Genomic DNA, 19,700 nt, shown 5'->3' with positions numbered 1-19,700 from the left:
ATAAAATGTACAGAGTAAATCATAGAGACCCTATGCCTAATCTAATTAGTGGCTGCTTCTTTCTCATCCAGTTAAACAACCAGAAATATGTAGTGGCACTTTTCTTCTTCTTTGTTGATTTTGTTTTGTTTTTCAAACAAAGGAACAGATAACTTCAAAGACATGGGAGTAATTTTACTGTATATGGTTTGGGTCAGGACTTTATCATTTCTCTGTTCTATTTCAATCCTCTCTTAAAGCACCTGATCATGTCATTCTGATGCTCAAGAAGCTTTCTATGGCTCCCTATCACCTGTATGGTAAAATGATAAACTCCTCATTTTTGGCATTTAAAGCCCTTCACAGTTTGGCTTCAATCTATTTTGATGGATATTTCACATTATTCTACTTTGCATACTATGTTGCTGTTTCCTGATAAGGCATTCTCTCGTTCTTCCATTCCTTTGCCTGGGCTGGCCCCCAGGCCTGGATGCATGTTTAGTTTCCTTCCAAGCTCATTTCACTTCCTACCGAAAGTTTTTCCCTAAACCCCTAATTGTTAGAGTTCACTCCCTCCTCAAATGATAGTATAGTCACTTATTTATGTAAATATTGCTCATTCCCCCCTCACACTCCCCTCCCCGCCCCTACCCCAAGTACATCTTGAGCTCCTTGAAAGCTCAACCTCTTTCTCATTCTGTCAGTGTCCCCAGCACCAAGCACAGTACTGTGACACAGCTGGAGTTTAATAAATGCTTGTAGAGTTAAAATAAATTCCAAATGACAATCATAGAAGCTATAAGGTAAGCAACAAATGTTATTATGGTTTCAGGTGACACACTTAACAATAATGTTTAAACGACAAATGTATAAAGAATAGTCAGCAATGGGTAGTGGTTAGCTTATGTGTAAACAGAAAGGCAAAGATGAGGCACAAAGCAAATCATATGATCTGAAGGTCAGCTCCTTGAGAGCAGAGATTGTTTCATTCTTTGTTTTATCCCCAGCACCTAACACAGTACAGTGCCTAACACAAAGAAGGCATTTTATAAATGCTTATTGGTTAATGAATGGAAGAATGCCTTATCGGATTGGAAATTAGGGATTCTTGTTAAGTGGTCAATGTCAAGTTGGGTGGGGGACTAAGAGGGAATTTTGCCAATGAAATCAAGATGTGAACCTCATTGCAAATGAGGTTCTAAACTGGGAATAAAAGCTTAGAAACTAACTGAAAATTTTAATAGTTAAGAGCTTCAATAGCCTCCTCACCCCTAATTCCCTGAAGCATTCTGCCAAAATAAGGCCTATAGTTCCAGCCAACTGGGAGCCTGATTATCAACTAGTCACCAATTCCCAAAATGTCCATTCCCAACGCCCCACTGCCCAGCATGAATAAGCACTAGTTCTCAAGTTTGACCCACCTGCATATCAAGTCTAGGTTCCCTATTCCCTACCAGCCCCACCCCACCCACCCCCACTCACCCTCACTCCTGCAATGCCTGGTTCTGCTTGATTCAAATAAGGACCTTATAGAAATCCACTGGGCCTTACCAGTTAAAGCACCCCTTTTTCATCAGGGGTGTCTGGGGGACCTGATCCATTTCCATTCTCCTTGACTCCCCTTGTGATTGTATCTCCCCCTCAATATATATGGCTGGGTTAACTTTCCCTTTGCTCTCACCTTTATCTTGTTGTGTTCCATATCAGGGTACTCTTGCCTTCCTTGTACTACACTTTAAAACCCCAAACTTCAGTTGAATACATTAAAACCAGACACAACAAACAGTGATATAAGAATTTTAAATAAAACATTATCAAGAAGACTACAGTAACATGTCACACAAATTATGCACTATGACCAGGTTTGTCATACTAGGAATAGAGGCCTGGTTTGTATTAGATAACTATAAACATAATTGACCATATTAATAACGGGAACAACAAAAATTATATGATTATACCAATAGATGCAGAAAAAGCTTTTGATAAGATACAACACCCATTCCTGTTTTAAAAACACTAGAAAGCATAAGAATAAACAGATCTTCCCTTAATATTATAAGTACTATCTATTTAATAACCAAGAGCTAGCATTATCTATAATGAGGATAGACTAAAATCCTTTCCAATAAGATCAGGGGTAAAGCAATGATGTCCATTATCACCATTACTATACAATATAGTGCTGAAAATTCTACCTGTAATAATAAAACAAGAATACAAATTGAGGTTATAAGCATAAGAAAAAATAGAAACAAAATTATTGCTTTTTGCAGATGATAAGATAGTTTACTTTAAAAACCTTAACTAAGGGGGCAGCTAGGCGGTGCAGTGGATAGAGCACCGGCCCTGGATTCAGGAGGACCTGAGTTCAAATCTGGTCTCAGACCAGACACTTGATAATAGCTGTGTGACCCTGGGCAAGTCACTTAACCCCAATTGCCTCGCAAAAAAAAAAAAATCTTAACTAAGAAAATTAATTGAAACAACAATTTCAGCAATGATTATAAAATAAACCCATGTAAATTACCAACATTTCTTTATGTTACCAATACAATCCAGTAGGATGAGCATATAAACTCCTTAAGGGCAAGGTCTATCTTGCGAATCTGAATTTGAATCTCTGGTGTTTAGCACAGTGCTTGGCACATAATAAGAACTTAATAAATGTTTTACCTGTCTATTAATGGGAGAGACAGCTTAGGGTAATTACAGTCTGGAGGCAAAACATAAAAATGAGAACTAAAGAAAAGATCATGTAAAATAAGAAAATAAGAAACTTGGGGGGATTTGAGTAAATCAAAGCTTCAGGGAGACAGCTTCCAGCTGAACCCAGAGATACTACTGTATTTTCAGCATGGGAAGAAGGAGAGACTAAGAGGAGAGGCCTAGGGATAAAAAGTGGGAATTAAGGAAAGAAATCAAGTTAATGTATTAAACTGACAAATCTATACAATCGCATGTACCTACAATTTGCTTAATCTATACATAGTCCAATATTATTCACACTGCCACAAAATAATGATAATAATTCACTTAAAATAGCTTGCGTAATAGAAGGGTATGGAAGAAGAACAAAGGGGTAAATCTGTAGTCCCAAGGCCCCAGAAGGAAAAAAGAGAATCCTTTTTAATTAGTCGAATAAGGAAAAAAGAGAAGATCAACAGAAAGTATCAATAGGCTTCTGTTTGAGGATGCCTCTGGAATTTTCATTATGGCAGCAATAGCAAGTGCAGACTAACAGCAATTAAATAGAGAAGTAGCTCTAAGTCAGGGTTGTTTTGGGTGCCCAGTCTTCAGTAACATACTACCTGGAAGGGACTCTGAAGCTTAGCAATAAGGATTTACTTCTAGGCCAGCCTTGCAATCCTCAGTTAGGCCTGTTAATCAATGGCATTTATTGAGTACTTACTACTACAGAACACTGTATAAAAAGGAGACATTTTTGACAGCCATAGGTTTACCTTGACTCCACTTTTGGTCATCTTGCTGACAGACTCAAAATCCGAAATAATAAAAGCAACAAGGTAAGTGCTCATCTTCACAGTGACATCAAAGTGGTCCTCTATTAGTCCTTCAGCAATATTCACAGATTTCACCTAGAATCAGGACACTTTCCATCATTAAATATTTCAAAGCATTGTAATAAAGGATCTGAGGTTGGTCCTAGACAAAAATTTTGTAATGGGTGGTTTGTCTTTGGTACCTTCTCCTATTTCTCACTGTGTTTTTCTATCACATATTGTTGCCTTTATTCCCTAACTACCCACTACCCTGATGTTGTGGTACTCTACCCAAAACAGCCTCTGAAAACTCCCAAACTATCTTTCCTTCCTCTCCTCATCAAGAATCTCATTCCCTTGCTCAACTCAATTCAACATTTAAGTGCCATTCATGTGCCAGGTCCTGATCTAGGCAGCTGGGGAAATAGAGATAAAAAAAGATAATCCCTGCTCACATGAGACATATATTGTACTAGAATGAAGTCAGTGAGGTCAGCTAGGGTCATCAGTGTTAGGAAAACACTCTGATTAACCTAATTTCCAATGACTACCAACTCCTTATTGGGGTGACTCCCACATACTTTTATCATTCCACTAGTAAATGTACTTTAGTATTTCATAAGGAAAATTCTTGTTAAGCTACATATGTGTTTATATGCATTGTCCAAGGACTAAAGATTAGTGGGAAAATGATGACAGAGTCAGAGTTCCCTAGAAGCTTGCTGTTGAGCTTTGAATTTGGTCCTGTCCTTTTTAGAAATTTAGAAAATTTAGAAATTTAGAAAAATCAAGACTTGGATTAAGATATGGGAGACATAACCTTAGGCAAGTCACTTAAACTCTTCTGAAACACAATTTCTTTATCTGTCAAAAGAAGGGATTGGGCTAGTCAAGCGTTGTTAACATTAGGTATATGAACTTTTAAAATTATCTTGATAGCTGTATTTTGATATAATTGGCTTCCTCTGAAAATGCATTTTATTTTATGCATTTAAAAACATTATTTTGAGAAGGGGTTCATAGGCTTCATCAGACTGCCAAGGGGTCCCTGACACAAAGATGGTTATGAACTGAAGGAATCTCAAAGGTCCTTTTAATTGGTCGACTAATGTCCTTACTACAAAATTAGAAGAAATACTGGTCATATCTATCTCGATTTTTGATTAAACATACTTAAATATTCCTTTTTTCAGGAAAAAACTATGCTGCTATCCATTTTCACACTACATCAACACTACGTGGAGCTAATAACATTATCTTCATCTATTTCTGTCTCTCTAATACTCAGTTTATTGTAAAATATATCTGTAAAAAATATATAAACTATCACCTAGCAAAATAGCTCCATTTTTATAAAAAAATAATACATTTTAAAATCATGTTGATTTTTATAAATAATTTAGGAAATAATCTCCTTTTAAAATTATATAAAATTTTCTAAAGCATTCTCTTCTTTCCTCTAATTTTGCATCAGTGACTTGAAATGATACAGGTACTCATCCTGACTACCCCTTAAAGAACAAAGCAATTTTCAGGAAGAAAATTAAGATATCTTTAATTTCAAGAGGGATTCTAGATGCAAAGAGACTGATTTGATACAGATATAAAAAAGAACTTGGTGAAAAAAAGTTTTTTAAATAGACAAGAATAAAAACATGGATTGAATGTGAGCTCTTACTGAAGCACCACAACGCTATGTCCATTTCTCATTTTTAGAGTGAAAAATAAAGAAATACAAGCTTACTAATGGCATGTTGGAGATAGCAAGGTGCCGTGGTTCTCTTCTAATCTTGATTGAGAAACTAGCTTTAAAGGCGGGTTCATCAAAGCAGGGAAAGGCCATCCGAGCTGCTGTTGGCTCGAACTGTGTGGATGCTAGTATCCTATAATTAAACCAAGTAAAATGAAAAACTAAGAGACTGAAAATATGGTTATAAGTCAAAGCAATATATGCCTCCACCCTCCTCCCTCCCAATACCAGCAACTCCACAAGTAAAGAATAACAGTGGAGACAAAGAGAAGGAAACTTAAATGACAATCTTCTTGAATTTTTTTTTTAAGTCATTGGGGCCAACACATTAAACCTTTTATTTGTTTATTTTAGAAAAAAAATTACCTCACTTCTCCCTTCTGAGTTCTATAAGAACTTTTATAAAATCCACGTAAAGACTCAGAAAGAGGGGCAGCATATTCAATGGTAACTATGTAGTGACGTCCAATCTGAAGGGGTCGACCGGCTATGAGTGCAATTTGGTTATTGGATGGATACTCCAGAACAGTCAGTGGCAGCTCTGCCCAATTATCTTGGCTTTTTTCTTGGAGGGTTGCCTTGGTGATCTGTAGGTGTTGGCTATGTAGAATGATGAAACTGGTGGGCTGATTGACGATGATTTCTACTTCAGTGACTCCCAAGAATGTCAAAGTGGTGAGATTGGCATGGATCATAAGATTATAATGAATTGGAAGGATGTAGTCAGGAAGTCGCATGTTATTCCAAGGAAATGGAGCTCCATTAGTAGCTCTTGGAGAGTTTGGTTCCATGCTCTGGCACCTTGTAGAAGTCCACACAATCAAAATAGTTAACAGTGATGGTAAAGTCATAAGTGGTAACTTATGTGGCAAAAAAGCCATCTTGTTCTTGCTCCTAAAATCGCCTATTGGCACAGACCCTTGAAAGTAAAAGAAAGCACAAACATAGGTAAATAATGTAGGAAATGTAACTAAAGACACTTTTCCCCTCCTCTGCCCCTTTAGGGCTAGTATGTAATTTTCACTTGCCTCCACAAGTACCTGTTATCCTTCAGAAAAATCAAATTATCTGCATGTATATTTTACTTTATCCAGGAAGAAAGGTTTTCTATTAGTAATAACCACTCTAATACTACTGAAAGTAATCATTTTACTTTAATGATTAAAGTGAGCAACCTCTTATGCCATATACCACAATAAGCTCTAAATGGATATGTGATAAGAATATAAAAGGCTCTACCAAAAATAGATTAGAATAAGATAAAAAAGATATCTTCTACAGCTATGGATAGAAAGAGAATTCTTAAATGAGCAACAAGCCTTTATTAGGCAGCTACTATGTAGTGGAATGGTGTATATGTGCAGGGTGTGTCGGAGTTAGCTCAAACAGGCCAGGATATTGTCAGTGTGAGCATTTAAAACCTAAGAAATCTACAAGCACTACAAATCAGAGCTTGATTTACTGTTTTGGTTGGTTGTCTCTAGATTTAAGAAAGTGCTGGAGAAAATGTTAATAATGCAAATTAAACTTGAAAGCATGTCTTACATACATTCCTCTGCATCACATCACCCCATTTATGTTGGGCACTAGAGTCACAAAGACAAAAATGAAAGCATGGGAAGGTTGATATGATCTGATGTGAAATATACAATGATACAATTATATACAATTATACAATTATAATAGCATAATCAAAATGAATTTTAAAATATGACTGAGTGCTATGTAATTATAATGACCAAGTTTGGCTCTGGAGAGGAGTTGAAAAAATGTGCCCCTCTACCATAGCACACCTATCAGATCAGCTAACATGACAAAACAGGAAAATGATAAATGTTGGAGAAGATGTAGGAAAATTAGAACACTAATGCATTGTTGGTGAAGTTGTGAACTGATCCAACCACTCTGGAGAACAATTTGGAACTATGCCCAAAGGGCACACCCTTTGACTTAGCAATACCACTTTTTGGTCTGTATCCCAAAGAGATCATAAAAATGGGAAAAGGACTCACGTGTATCAAAATATTTATAGCAGTTCTTTTTGTGGTGGCCAAAAACTGGAAATTGAGAGGATGCCCATCAATTGGAGAATGGTTGAATAAGTTGTAGTATATTAATGTAATGGAATACTATTGTTCCATAAGAAATGATAAGCAGAAGAACTTCAGAAACCTGGAAAGACTGAATTGAACTGATGTTGAGTGAAGTGAGCGGAAGCAGGAAAACATTGTACACAGTAATAGCCATGTTGTACAATGACTAACTTTGATAGACTTAACTCTTCTCAGCAATACAAGGATCTAAGACAATTGCAAAAGATTCATGATGGAAAATGCTATCCACATCCAGAGAATCTGAATGCAGATCAAAGCATACAATTTCCACTTTTTTTGTTTGTTTGTTTTGTTTCTTCTTTCTTGTGGTTTTTCCCTTTGGTTCTAATTCTTCTTCACAACATGACTAATGTGGAAATGTTTAATATGATTGTACATGTATAGCTTATATCAGATTGCACACTATCTTGGGGAGGGGAGAGTGGAGGGAGGAGGAGAAAATTTAGAACTCAAAATCTTATAGAAGTGAATATTAAAAACTAAAAACAAATAAATAAATAAAAATGTTTAAAAAGAAAAAATGTACCTCTCTCCCCTTTTTGAAGAGGTAAGGAATTATGGCTGTGGCATATTGCATATAATAATACTGTCAGACATGGTTAGTTAAAATAATAACAGTAAGCATTTATTTAGCACTTTAAGTTTTGCAAAGCACTATACAAATACCTCATTTTATCCTCACAACAACCCATGAGGAAGGTGCTATCATCATCACCATTTTATAGAACAGGAGCCTGAGCTACACAGGTTAAATGATTTGCCCAGGGTCATGCCATTAGCTAATTATTTGAGGTCAAATTTGAATTTAGGTCTTCCTACCCCCAGGTCCAACATTCTATTCACTGTGCCAGGAATTGCTTTTTTCCTCTTTTTTTAAAAATCTCTGTTGCAAGGGTTGGCCCTTTAGGTAGAGGAGCAGAAAGGATATATTTATAAGTTCAAGTGATGTAAAAACAAAATACATCAACAAAATATTTCCCCTTTAAAAATGATTAATCAGTGCCAGTCATTGATGATAAATGGTTAGGTGTAGTGCTGATTTCTCTGATAATCATTAATAATAAGATATTGGTGATTTGTCAAAATAGGAAGTCACAACTCCACATTATCATTTAAGTCAAGAGTAATTTTAATTATTTATGAGGATTCTTACATAAACTGTGATCTGCTGGCAAAAATGTTAGTGAGCTGCTTTTTCTTTAATTATGGTAAGGAATAGGGAAATCTTTACCTTCCAGATTCTCTCTTCCCTTCCACAGGCTCAAACAAAGGAGAGAATGAGTGGTTCACAGTATATACCACCTCTCTTCTTTTTCAAGAGCATCAGCAACAGTGGTATTGGGCATCTAGTCATTATCATGGAACTTTCAATACATTCTTGTGAGGCAAACTGGTATTATAGAGTCTTAGACTTGGAGTCCCAAAGACCTAGGTTTGAATCCTACTTCTGGTATTTACTGGTTGCGTGACCACAAGTAAATTATTGAACTTCTCTGAATCTGTTTCCTCAACTATTTAAAAAACAAAAACCTGGAGATGATGATGATACTGGTAGGACCTATCTTATAGAGTTTTGGTGAAATTCAAATGAGAATGTAGGTAGAGGGCTTTGTAAACTTTAAAGTCTTGTATAAACATCAGCTGTTATTATCTATCAGCAGAGAATCAATAAAAGTAGTACTGGATGGCTGTGTCCTACTCCCCATCCCAGGACATACTGCAATTGTACACAATTTCATTATGCACAGAGTAGGAGCATGACCTGGTGAAGATTTTTAAGTGAGGAGGCTTTAAAAGGCAGGTGCTTTGTTAAGATTCTCTGTTCAAATTTGCTTTGAGAAGGGGAAGAGAATAACCAGATTTGCTGCTGAACACAAGGAGAAAAGCTATTTCTGTTGAACAGTAATTATGAATGAGTCTGTGGATTACAGCTTAGTTTAATCACAGAAGAGATGCCCCTTTTAAAACCTTAGACAAATGTGAAATGGGAAGTCGTCTAATTACAAAAGAGAAAATTCATTTTATTCCTTCAATCATCCATCATAAGGTTGTTAGTGAGGATTAAATGAATTTACATATGTAAAGTGCTTTGTAAACATCAAAGCAATATATAAAAGCTAACTTTTTATTTTTGTACTATTATTATCTATCTCTAGCTATTTCATATTTGGATAATTTCTCCATATTGTCAAAGCAGGACACTAGGGTAACAGTCCTTGCCTTCAAGGAACTTAAATTCTATCTAGAAGCCTTTCCCAATCCCTCTTAATTCTAGTGCCTTCCCTCTGTTTTAATTATTTCCTATTTATCCCGTATATAGCTTGCTCTGTATATATTTGTTTGCATGTTGTCTCCTCCATTTGATTGTAAGCACCTTGAGGGCAGGGACTGTCTTTTACCTCTTTTGGTATCCCTAGTGCTTAGCACTGTGCCTGGCCCATAGTAAGTACTTAATAAATGTTTGTTGATTGATTGATTGATATTAATTGAGGGGAAATTGTATTGATTGATATTGATTGAGGGGAAATAGCATATCAACGTAAAAGTAACTATAAAATGGATACCATGTAAATACAAGGTAATTTCAGGAGGAGAGGTATTAGCAGCTTGGAGATATCAGGAAAGACTTTCTATAGAAGACCTCCTATAGAAGATGCCATTTGAGGTCTCTTGCTTTGAAGGAAGCTAGAGAGCTAACAGGCAAAGATTGGGGTGGGGTGCTACATGTATGGGGCTCAGCTTCTGCAAAGGCACAGAGATAAGAGATAAATGTCATCTGAGAGTTTAGCCACCAAGGGCAATTTAGCTAGAGTAGAAAGTGTGAAGGAAGTCACTTATAAGCTTGGAAAAAGTGAGTTAGAGTAAGGTCATGAAGAGCATTAAAGCCCAAATAAAGAAGTTTGCATTTTATCAGAGTGGGAAAGAGCCCGAGCTTCCCTCTCTAATCTCAACTCGTTCTGATTTTTTAGCCTTCCTGACACCATTTTTTTGTTGTTTTGTTTTTTACAGAACTGGGTCATGTTCTTATATTCATCCTGTTACCTGGCCTTATGTCCATCTTCTGTACATTTCTTTTTAAAGGGGAGTTAGTTGATGACTTCCCTGTACATCCACATAGGGTCTTTTCAGAGGAATCCCATTTTTTTTCCTTGTCATTGGAATTGTTCACCTTGTGTCATTGGAACTGTTCCAGCTAAGTGACACAGTGGATGTCATATTATTAGATTCTGAGTCAGGAAGGCTTGAGTTTGATTCCTGCCTCAGATATTACTAGCTCTGTGACCAAGTCACTCTTTCAGCCTCAATTTTCATGTTGGTAAAATGGGGATCACAATAGAACCAACCTCATACAGCTTGGGATCAAATAAGACACATATGTAAAGCGCTTTGCAAAATTTAAGGTGCTGTCATTATTATGTCTTCAAAATTTTATTACTGCACATCTCCCATCCCTCTTGGACTGACTTCTCCTATGGCATTTTAGTCCCTGAGCTCTAACTTGGCTTTCATCTGAACCCTTTGAAATCTCCTTTCCCAGAAGCTAGGGTTTCCTCAGATTTGCTCTCCATATCACAAACTAGAAATAAGTAGTCATTTAACCTCAGAGTTATTTCTACCCCTCTCCAATCCATCCTCTACACTGCTACCGAAATAACTTTCTTAATAATTAGATGGACTCAAGTCTGGTTGACAGATTAGACTGAAAGACTGGTAATTAACAAATGGTGGTTAATGTATCTTGACCTAAAAGGAAGTCTCTAGTGAAATGGCACAGGGCTATGCTCTTGTTTCTATTCTGTTGAATACTGTTACCAATTATTTGAACAAAGGCATAAATGTGTGGAGTGCCCCTGAGATTAATATGTCTGTTTTATATGAGTTACCTTACCAGGCAGATGCACTGGACACAGAGTAAACCTGTTTGCTGAAAGGAGTCAATTAGGAGCCTGCAGTGAGCCAGTCTTGCTCATTCCCAGATGTCTTTGCTGGTGTTTGCTGACTGACCTTGCTGAGTTGTGTTCCCCCAAACTGGCCCAAACCAGCACTTTAGTCAACTGTTCCTGCAAAACATCCTGCTTCTGTGTCCACCTGTTCCTGGGGAAGATTGTCCATTCTTTTTTCTAACCCCTTTCTGAGCTGCCCCTATGTGGTTTTCAAGTATAAATGTCCCCCGCCTCTCCTGGGCTATGGAATCCTTTATACCTTGTACAGGGGGTTTTAGCACTAGTGTCTGATTTTCCTCCTAATAAAACTTCTCTGCTTCCAACCCAGCTTGGACTCCTCTGCATTTTGAGGGGTGAGTTTCACCCTGTTTCAAATGGAATACTGATCAAATTTTCAGATGTCAAAAAGGTACAAGAGACAACTAACAGAAGAGGAATCTAAAAAGATTTTGACCAGTTGAAACGAGAGACCACATCTAACAAAGATGAAGTTTAGGTATAAATTTGGTATAAAGTCTTGAACTTGGGTTCAAAAAAATCAATTGAATAAATAGAGGAGGGGAGAGATTTGGCTATAAAAGCAGTTCACATGATTAAGACCTGGGAATTTTAGAGAGATTCAGGCTTGGTACTGTTCAACAATATTCAGTGGCAGCCAAAAATGCTAATGAGATGTTAAATTACATTAATAGAAACAAAATAGGGTCCAAAATAATTCTATTCAACTAAACTCAATGGACATTTATTAAGCACCTCCTGTGCCTAAAGCACTAAATTCTAAGAATACAAAAATAAATAAAATTTTCCCAAACCAGAGCAGTGATTATTGCCTCTAAGATCAAATATAAGCTCCTTTGTTTACCTTTTTTTTAAGTCCTTCACAATCTAGTCCCAACTTATCTTTCTGGCCTTATATTATTACCCCTTCCTGCACCCAATGGTCCAGAGAGGAAGATCTTGACTGAATAAACAAAAACCTTTCCTAACCATTAAAATTATTCACTGAATCTCTCTGATGCCTCATCATGGCCCAGAGATCATGCCAAGTTATGGAAAGTCAGGCTGTTGAGTACTCACCTGAGAATGCATATCTTTTGTTCAAGGACAACTCAGCTAGGTGGAAAGGGAGTTATCACCAGAGAGTTGGCCACCATTTGATTTCTTTTTATCTTGCCATGGCAACCCATAAAGACTTTTTAAGACATACAGAGGTTGCAATTTGCATCAAATACCCACAAAGTTTGGGATTCCTTGAAATATTTAAAGTTTGTAAGAGTGATGGATAATAACATTGACTAGCATTTTTATAGCACTTCAAGGTTTGCAAAACTGAAGGAAACAAGGGTTAAATGACTAACTCAGAGTCATATAGATAGTAAGTCTATAAGGTGATCCTTCCTCTAGTCTTCCTGCCTCAAGGTCCACTTCTCTGTACACTATACCACAGGTATCATTTGGGATTTGAGCCCTGGTTCTGTTATTTAGGATAGCTAGGTGGAGCAGTGGATAGAAGGCTGGGCCTAGAGTCATGAAGACTCCTCATCATGAATTCAAATGTGACCTCAGGCACTTACTAGGTATGTGATCCTGGGTAAGTCACTTCACTGTGTTTGCCTCAGTTTCCTCATCTATAAAATGAGCTGGAGAAGGAAATGGCAAACCACTCCAGTATCTGTGCCAAGAAAACCCCAAATGGGGAAACAAAGAATCAAACACAGCTGAAAAAACGACTGAACAACAGCAACAAATCTGCTACTTAATAACTGTGTGATTGTGATAGACTGCAATTGTTTTTTGGCTCATCTCATAAATGCAATACATCCCAACATATGATATACTGAACAAAACGCACTGAATGAACATTAGCTTTTTTACTGTATTTATAGCATGCTTTGGAACATAGAGACTGGTACAGAGGAGTTGAATTAAATCCAAAAAATGCAACGGCACCTTTGTTCCTTATTTAACTATGAGATCCTTATGGTCACTTTTAAAGACGAGTAAGCTACCGGGCTCTCCAGGTGTTGAAAACAGGCACTTATCTCCTTGAGAATAGATTATAAAATTAGCCAGACTCTCCTTCCTTTTTTTTTTCTTCCTCCTTCATTCTTTCAACCAATTATAATGCTCAAATATTCCCAAATGTAAATTGGTGTCAGAGGCTGGGGTGTTCTGGTAAATGTTTAACAACCAGCTCTCGAAAAAAAATGTATGTAACATTTAAGTTTAATTTACATTATTATTAATATTTTCTCTACCATTTTTTAAGTCTAGAAAAGCAACATAGCAATAAATCAAACCCCGATCAATAGCATTTGCCAATTCCCAAGGTATGAATGCTCATACTGAAAATTTAAGAATTGGCACACAGAAAACAAATATACCTTGTTTTTCTACCCATCATGGCTCTAGAGCCCTTGGGAATTTTTAAGGAAAATAAGTTAGAAAAAAAAAAAGATCACTGCCACATGTCAGAGATAAGACTACTCCTATATAATGAGAGATGGCTGAGAGATCAACTTTGGAACTGCCATCCCAACTGAGCTCAAGGCACATTCTTGGAAATTTTCAGCATCTCTTGTCTCCATTGCCACTGGGGCCTCAGAAGGCTATAAAGAATATCTTTCAATAAATTTCATTTGGATATGTGTATGAACTCTCTCCACATTTTCCTTTATAAGCTTATATGCTAATTTACCACAAAAGTTATCCACTTGGAGAGAGGCATTTGGCTGCAAAATGAGGGAGTTTAAATGCATAGTACTTCATCAATTCTCTTTTTAATTCCAAGAAAAAATCCTATGGATTCAATAATAGTACTAATTCAGTGACCTTAACCAAATTTCTTTAACTTTCTAGGTCTCTGTTTCTTCATCTGTAAACTAGGGGGTTTGTATTAGATGATTTCTAAGATCTGTTACAGCTATAAAATTCTGAGCTTCTGTTCAACTTTCCAAAAATGAAAGGAGAGGTCTCAAGAAGTAGTGAGTTCCTAGTTCCTGGGATTATTTAAATGGCCAAATGATTGCCTATTAGGTCCCTTCCTACTTTAAGATTCTTTGATTCTGTAGAGATTAAATAAATATTTATTGTATGAATTTAGTACTTCAAAACTATCATTCTCTTCACCACCTGTTTGAATACTCAGGCATTAATAACAGAATAGATCCAGCATTATTACTTGACATCTTACTCAAGCTTTCTTCCATCCTTCCCCAGAGTAATTAGAAAGACTTTGACCTTCTTGGCTTGAATCATTTCTAAGAATGAACATCTCATTTAACATAAATTATTTCATAAATCTTGTCAGACTCATACTTCCTAATGGATTATGATTGTGCTGCTAATAATTTCCTCTCCAAGTCCTGAAGACTCCAGTGAAATATCTCAAAGGACCATCTCATTCACAGTAAATGGCCTCTACCACTAGAAAAAATGCAATTCCTTTCAGTCCAAGAGGCCAACTTAATTCAAACATATAAGATTTGGGTTCTTTTCTTTTTTGTATTTCCTCACATCCAGTACTCCCTCATTTCTATACAGCCTCATAGAATCTCAGAAATGGAACAAACCCAAGGCTCTTCTTCATCCTTTCTTTCCAAAGTGATTGTAAACTCACAATCTCCCATGCCACATTGGATTATGTCTAATTTTAGGGAATAAAATTCTTTATGTGGAGACTAAAGCTGCTTTCCGTAAATTTCATCCATCGTTCCTCGTTCTGCCCTCTGGAATCAGGCAAAACAAGTCTAATCCATATTTCACATAAATAGCCCTTCAAAATACTTAAAGATGATTATCATGGCATCCCCAAGTCTTTCATTCTCCAGGCTAAATATCCCCAGTCCCCCCCCCCCCAAGGTGGTTAGAAAGTCCATTTTGGAAGCCATTTAGTTTTATAGTATCATATAATACAAAAAGGTACTTTAGAGGCCATCTAGTTCAAACTTCTTATTTTACAAATAAGGAGATTGAGGCCAAGAAAAGTTAAGTGTTACAGTTTACCAGTAGTAGAGACAGGATTTAAACTCAGGTCTTCTAGCTTCAACTCCAATGTTCTACAAAACCATGATGCTTCTGCTCCAGATACACCCCTGGCAGCTTTACTACTTTGTGTTAATGTGCCTCATTGAAGAGCACAAAGCCTGGGACATGTCACCCCCACAACTGCACATCTCCACAGAGAGGAGACAGTCAAAGGAATCATGGGAGGAGTAGATGCTGGCTGTCAACTGAGTAGTGTGCAACCTACAACCGCAACCTCAACTGTGTCTAAACTACTGAAGATGTGGCCATCTACACCATAGGCCACACTGATTTTTGAACTAGACACTACATCTCCCATTGCTATGTATTCATTCAAGCCATCCTGTACCTGAAATATCTACTTATTTCCTGAAGGATTCAGCTTAGCTGCCACTTCTTCTATGAAGCCTTCCCTGGTGCCTCATTGTTAATGCTCTTTCAGTATTCACATTACCTTTTATTTATCAATAGAAAGCTGTATTCCCTAGTAAAATATAAGCTCTTTTAAAGCACAGGATGCCTGGTCTTTATCTTTGTATTCCCAGTTCCTTGGTGTAGTAAGCACTTAAAAAATGTTTGGTTTTTTTTTTTTTAATTTAGTTGAATTATGATGATTGAACTCTATTTGATGATTTTTTTTTAGAGAAAGCTTCTAATGTATTTGGTGTTGACATGCTATCATCCTAAAACATCTTTCACAGTCAGCTTTATCAATGCTAATGCAGCTGCCTATCTGTCTAACAGCTGCTTGCAAAAACAGGAAAGTTTCTAGATACCTTTGAAGTCTCAGTAAGAAGAGAAGGAGACTTTTTACAAGGAGTCAAAAGCTTCTTCCTCCCCACCCAGAGGCCCCTCAGAACCCCAAGGGCAGGGTGGGGCTGGGAGGTAGAGCAAAAAAAGGAACCAGATAGTGAGGAACTTTTTAGTGAGGATTTTTAAACAATTTTGTTCATCTTTTTTAACTTTTGAGTTGTTTATTTGAACAGTGGTTCCCAAACTTTTTGGTCTCAGGGACCCTTTACACTCTTAAAAATTATTGAGTATTCTCCAAGGAAGTTTTGTTAATGAGTTATATCTATCAATATTTACTATATAAGCAATTAAAACATCTTTTAGTATTATGAAAACAACTTTGACCTCATGGTTGCCCTGCAGGGGTCTCAGGGACCCTTGGGGGTTTCCAGACCACACTCTGAAAACCACTGATTTAAAACAATGATTAAAAACTTTCACTGAAGCCAACTATTATTCCAGAGCTCTGATGACTGAGCATGCTACCCACCTCTAGACAGGGAGGTAATGGACTCAAATTGCAGAATAAAATATAAATTTTCATATGTGGACAACATGGAGATTTGTTTTGCTTGACTACATAAATAATAGAAATTTATAATTCGTGTACAATCCTTTCCGGTTATATCACGTACATAGAAGTAACCATTTTACTTGGCATTTGTTAAAACCAGAATTTTAAAAAGGGAGAAAAAATACACAAAAGAAAACAGAAGGAAGGGGACACAGCAAAGCAGGGAATTTGTGTTACTATCATAAAATTTAATATCTATTTTTAAAACTACGTAACAGAAATTCATACTTCACATACAATCCTTTTTTCCCATTCTCTGTATAACCAAATGTTCATGTTTGTTCAGTTCATTATAAAAATTAAAAATTTGTAGAGAAATGTTTTTAAAAACTTTTGTTGTGTTATTAAAAAAGAAAAACTATTAATAGTTTGAGGCCTTTTCTCCACCTAATATGTGTTTAACTGGAATAAACTTTTTAATCCCTCATCAAACTTTTCTATGAACATAGGCAGAAGGAGAGCAATTCTCAAAGATCTGACAATCTTTGTGCAGAAGTGGGTCTGAACTAGGGGCAAGAAGGATAGACCTCTTGAGTGAAGTTCCCTGGGGAGAGAACTTTCAATAAATTCACGGTCTTAATGTTTATCTCCACAGCCCAAATAATTTTGTGATGTTAAGGAACATGTCATGAAGAAGGCTCAAAGCCTCCACTGCCAAGGTGAAGTCATTTCTCTTCCAGACTTGAGTTTCCTCATTTATAAATCAGAGTATTGGACAGGCCATTCTCTAATGTTCTATCCTGCTCTAAATCCTTTAAAACCTTGTTTAAGACTGATTAAATGTCTCTTCCTGCCCTTATTTACAGGCCTCTGTGTTTCCCCAGGCCCTCAGAAGGAAAGGTGTCTCAATGTTATTTTGGGGGCATTTGTTTTGTCCAGGGGTATCCTAGACCCAGTTGAAAGTGACTCCCAATAAGCAATGGCTAATTTTTCAGTGTAAGTATTTACACCTTGAAAATGTACCAATACTGCAAATCGGGGCTTGATTTATTATTCTATTGATTGCCTAGACCAGAGTGGGGAACCTGTGGCCTCAAGGCCACATGTGGCTCTCTAGGTTCTCAAGTGTGGCCCTTTGACTAAATCCAAACTTCACAGAACGAATCCCCTTAATAAAAGAATATGTTCTGTAAAACTTGGACACAGTCAAAAGGCTGCACCAAAGGACCTAGAAGGACTTAAGAGACACAGGTGAGGGAGGAAAGTGCGATGTCCTCGTACTAACAATGAGCCCTCCTTAACCTCACTGCTCAATAAGGACCAGAAGACTACAATCCCCAGGAGGCCCCGCGGCAGCAGCAAACCCTGGCTCTTCCCAGCCCTAGACTGAAGTCCGTCCAACTCCCGGGGTCTGACGTTAGATGATGAAGCAGCATTTTAGGAGGGTGCAATCCATGTGGGAGAAGGTTGCACGTTGGTCCGCGTGGGGTTTCATCTGCAACCTGGACCAGAACTGCTGTGGCCCTAGCAAGGAAGGGGTTGGCTCAGTGGGGACAGCCAGGGGACTTTCCGAGCGCGCACTGTGCAGTCTGAGGGAAGAAGGAGGATCCAAGCGGGCAGGCGGGGCCTGCCTGCCACACAGAGGGCTGAGTCCAGGCCTGTGGAGCAACGGTCCAAGCTCCCGCTCTGACCACAATGTGGCAGCCCTTCTGGCTCCCCCGTTCTCCCTGGACCCATCGGCTCTGCCCCTGCAAACCAGTGTTCCCCAGTCCCGGCGCTGACTTGTGGAGCGCCCATCCCCGGCTCTACCCTGCACGGGGGCTGCTGCTAGAGGCGCCCAGGTGCGCTGCCCGCCCAGCGGGTCCCCACCACTCCTGGCCGGCCTGGACCCTCCCTGCACCACTGATGCTGCAGGCTCACGCGGAAGGCATATCCAGACCCCTGGCCCAGGCACTCACGGCCTCTTTCCTCCCCAACCCAGGACGGAGAGGAGCCACGGGGCAGGTGGAGGCCAGGAGCCCTAACCTCCTTGAGGGTCCCCGCTCTCCCTCACTCCCCCTGACCGCCCCCACTCTCCATCTCAATACAGCCTGGATGGTCTTGTACCTGAGTTTCTGGGGGCCGCGGCCCGCTGTCCCGCGCACGTCCTTTGCAGCTGAGGCCTCTACGTGTGGGGACTGAAAGTGAAAGTAGAAGCAAGAGAGAGGAGGGAAGGCCCGGAAAGGTTGTAGCTGCCCTCTCCCCTGCCTTGAGCATCGCTGGTGTCTGAAATGGGGAAAGGAAGCTATTCCGAGATGCTGGAAGGGATAGTATGGGAACAGGGCCCTGACTGTGTCCGGATCCCTGTAGTAATCCAGATTTTCGGGCTCCAAGACTGCTAACGCAATCAGCAAAGCTGTGGGGAGACACCTGACAGTAACCAATTTAGGGTAGGGATTTGTAGGAAGGAATGCAAAACAATAAATAATTATCACGTTTATAATATATAGCACTTATATATACATTTTCCTACAACCTTATAAACTGTACATTGTAATCTTCATTTATCAATCTATATTTATTGATCAGAATCCCCTAAATTGGAAAAATGCCCAGAAACCAAGACAGTAAGTAGAAATACATTTCAACAGATGTGTATTAGGCAGGATTATGTCTACTGTATTAAGTGCTGGAAGAGATACAAATAAATATAAATGAGACTGAGTCCCTTGTCCCAGTCTAATGGAGGGAGAAGATATCACAGGTAAATTTAATTCAAATTGGAAAATGACAAAGGACAAAGGATATAAGAACAAATGAGAATGGAGTCAGGCAAGGAGGAAAGGAGGAGGTGACTTTTGCAACAGGCCTTCAATAATGAGTACGTCCTAAATAGAAAGAGAGAGAGAGGAAGAGCATTCTAGGTACCTGAAGGTCAGGAAGTTTGCAATGCATTGAGGTAAGAGGAGTAATACGTGGAGTCTGTCGTGGGAAATCACTGTATATTTACACTGGAAAAGTAGTCTGGAGCCAGATTTTGACCCCAGGAAGTTACTTCCATTCTCTGGGTCAGTTTCCTAATCTGCTAGAAAAAAAAAG

The 19,700-nt window shown here is 38.3% G+C and overlaps 1 protein-coding gene across 1 annotated transcript in view; it reads right to left on the bottom strand.

The window, feature by feature from the left end:
* Positions 1–18,893, bottom strand: part of ERAP1 (endoplasmic reticulum aminopeptidase 1) — a 40,121-nt gene extending 21,228 nt beyond the window's left edge. The window contains 5 exon segments of the mRNA XM_027838477.1: positions 3,444–3,578; positions 5,227–5,365; positions 5,599–6,151; positions 18,729–18,765; positions 18,768–18,893. Of these exon segments, the coding sequence (XP_027694278.1) occupies positions 3,444–3,578; positions 5,227–5,365; positions 5,599–6,151; positions 18,729–18,765; positions 18,768–18,878 (975 nt within the window). The 5' untranslated portion in view covers positions 18,879–18,893.
* Between the last annotated feature and the right edge of the window lie 807 nt (positions 18,894–19,700).

This window comes from Vombatus ursinus, unplaced genomic scaffold (genome assembly GCF_900497805.2).
Source record: "Vombatus ursinus unplaced genomic scaffold, bare-nosed wombat genome assembly UNPS02014828.1, whole genome shotgun sequence".
Classification (NCBI taxonomy): Eukaryota; Metazoa; Chordata; class Mammalia; order Diprotodontia; family Vombatidae; genus Vombatus; species Vombatus ursinus.
The sequence above is the reverse complement of the archived record's forward strand: the minus strand, read 5'-3'. Positions and strand labels throughout refer to the sequence as shown.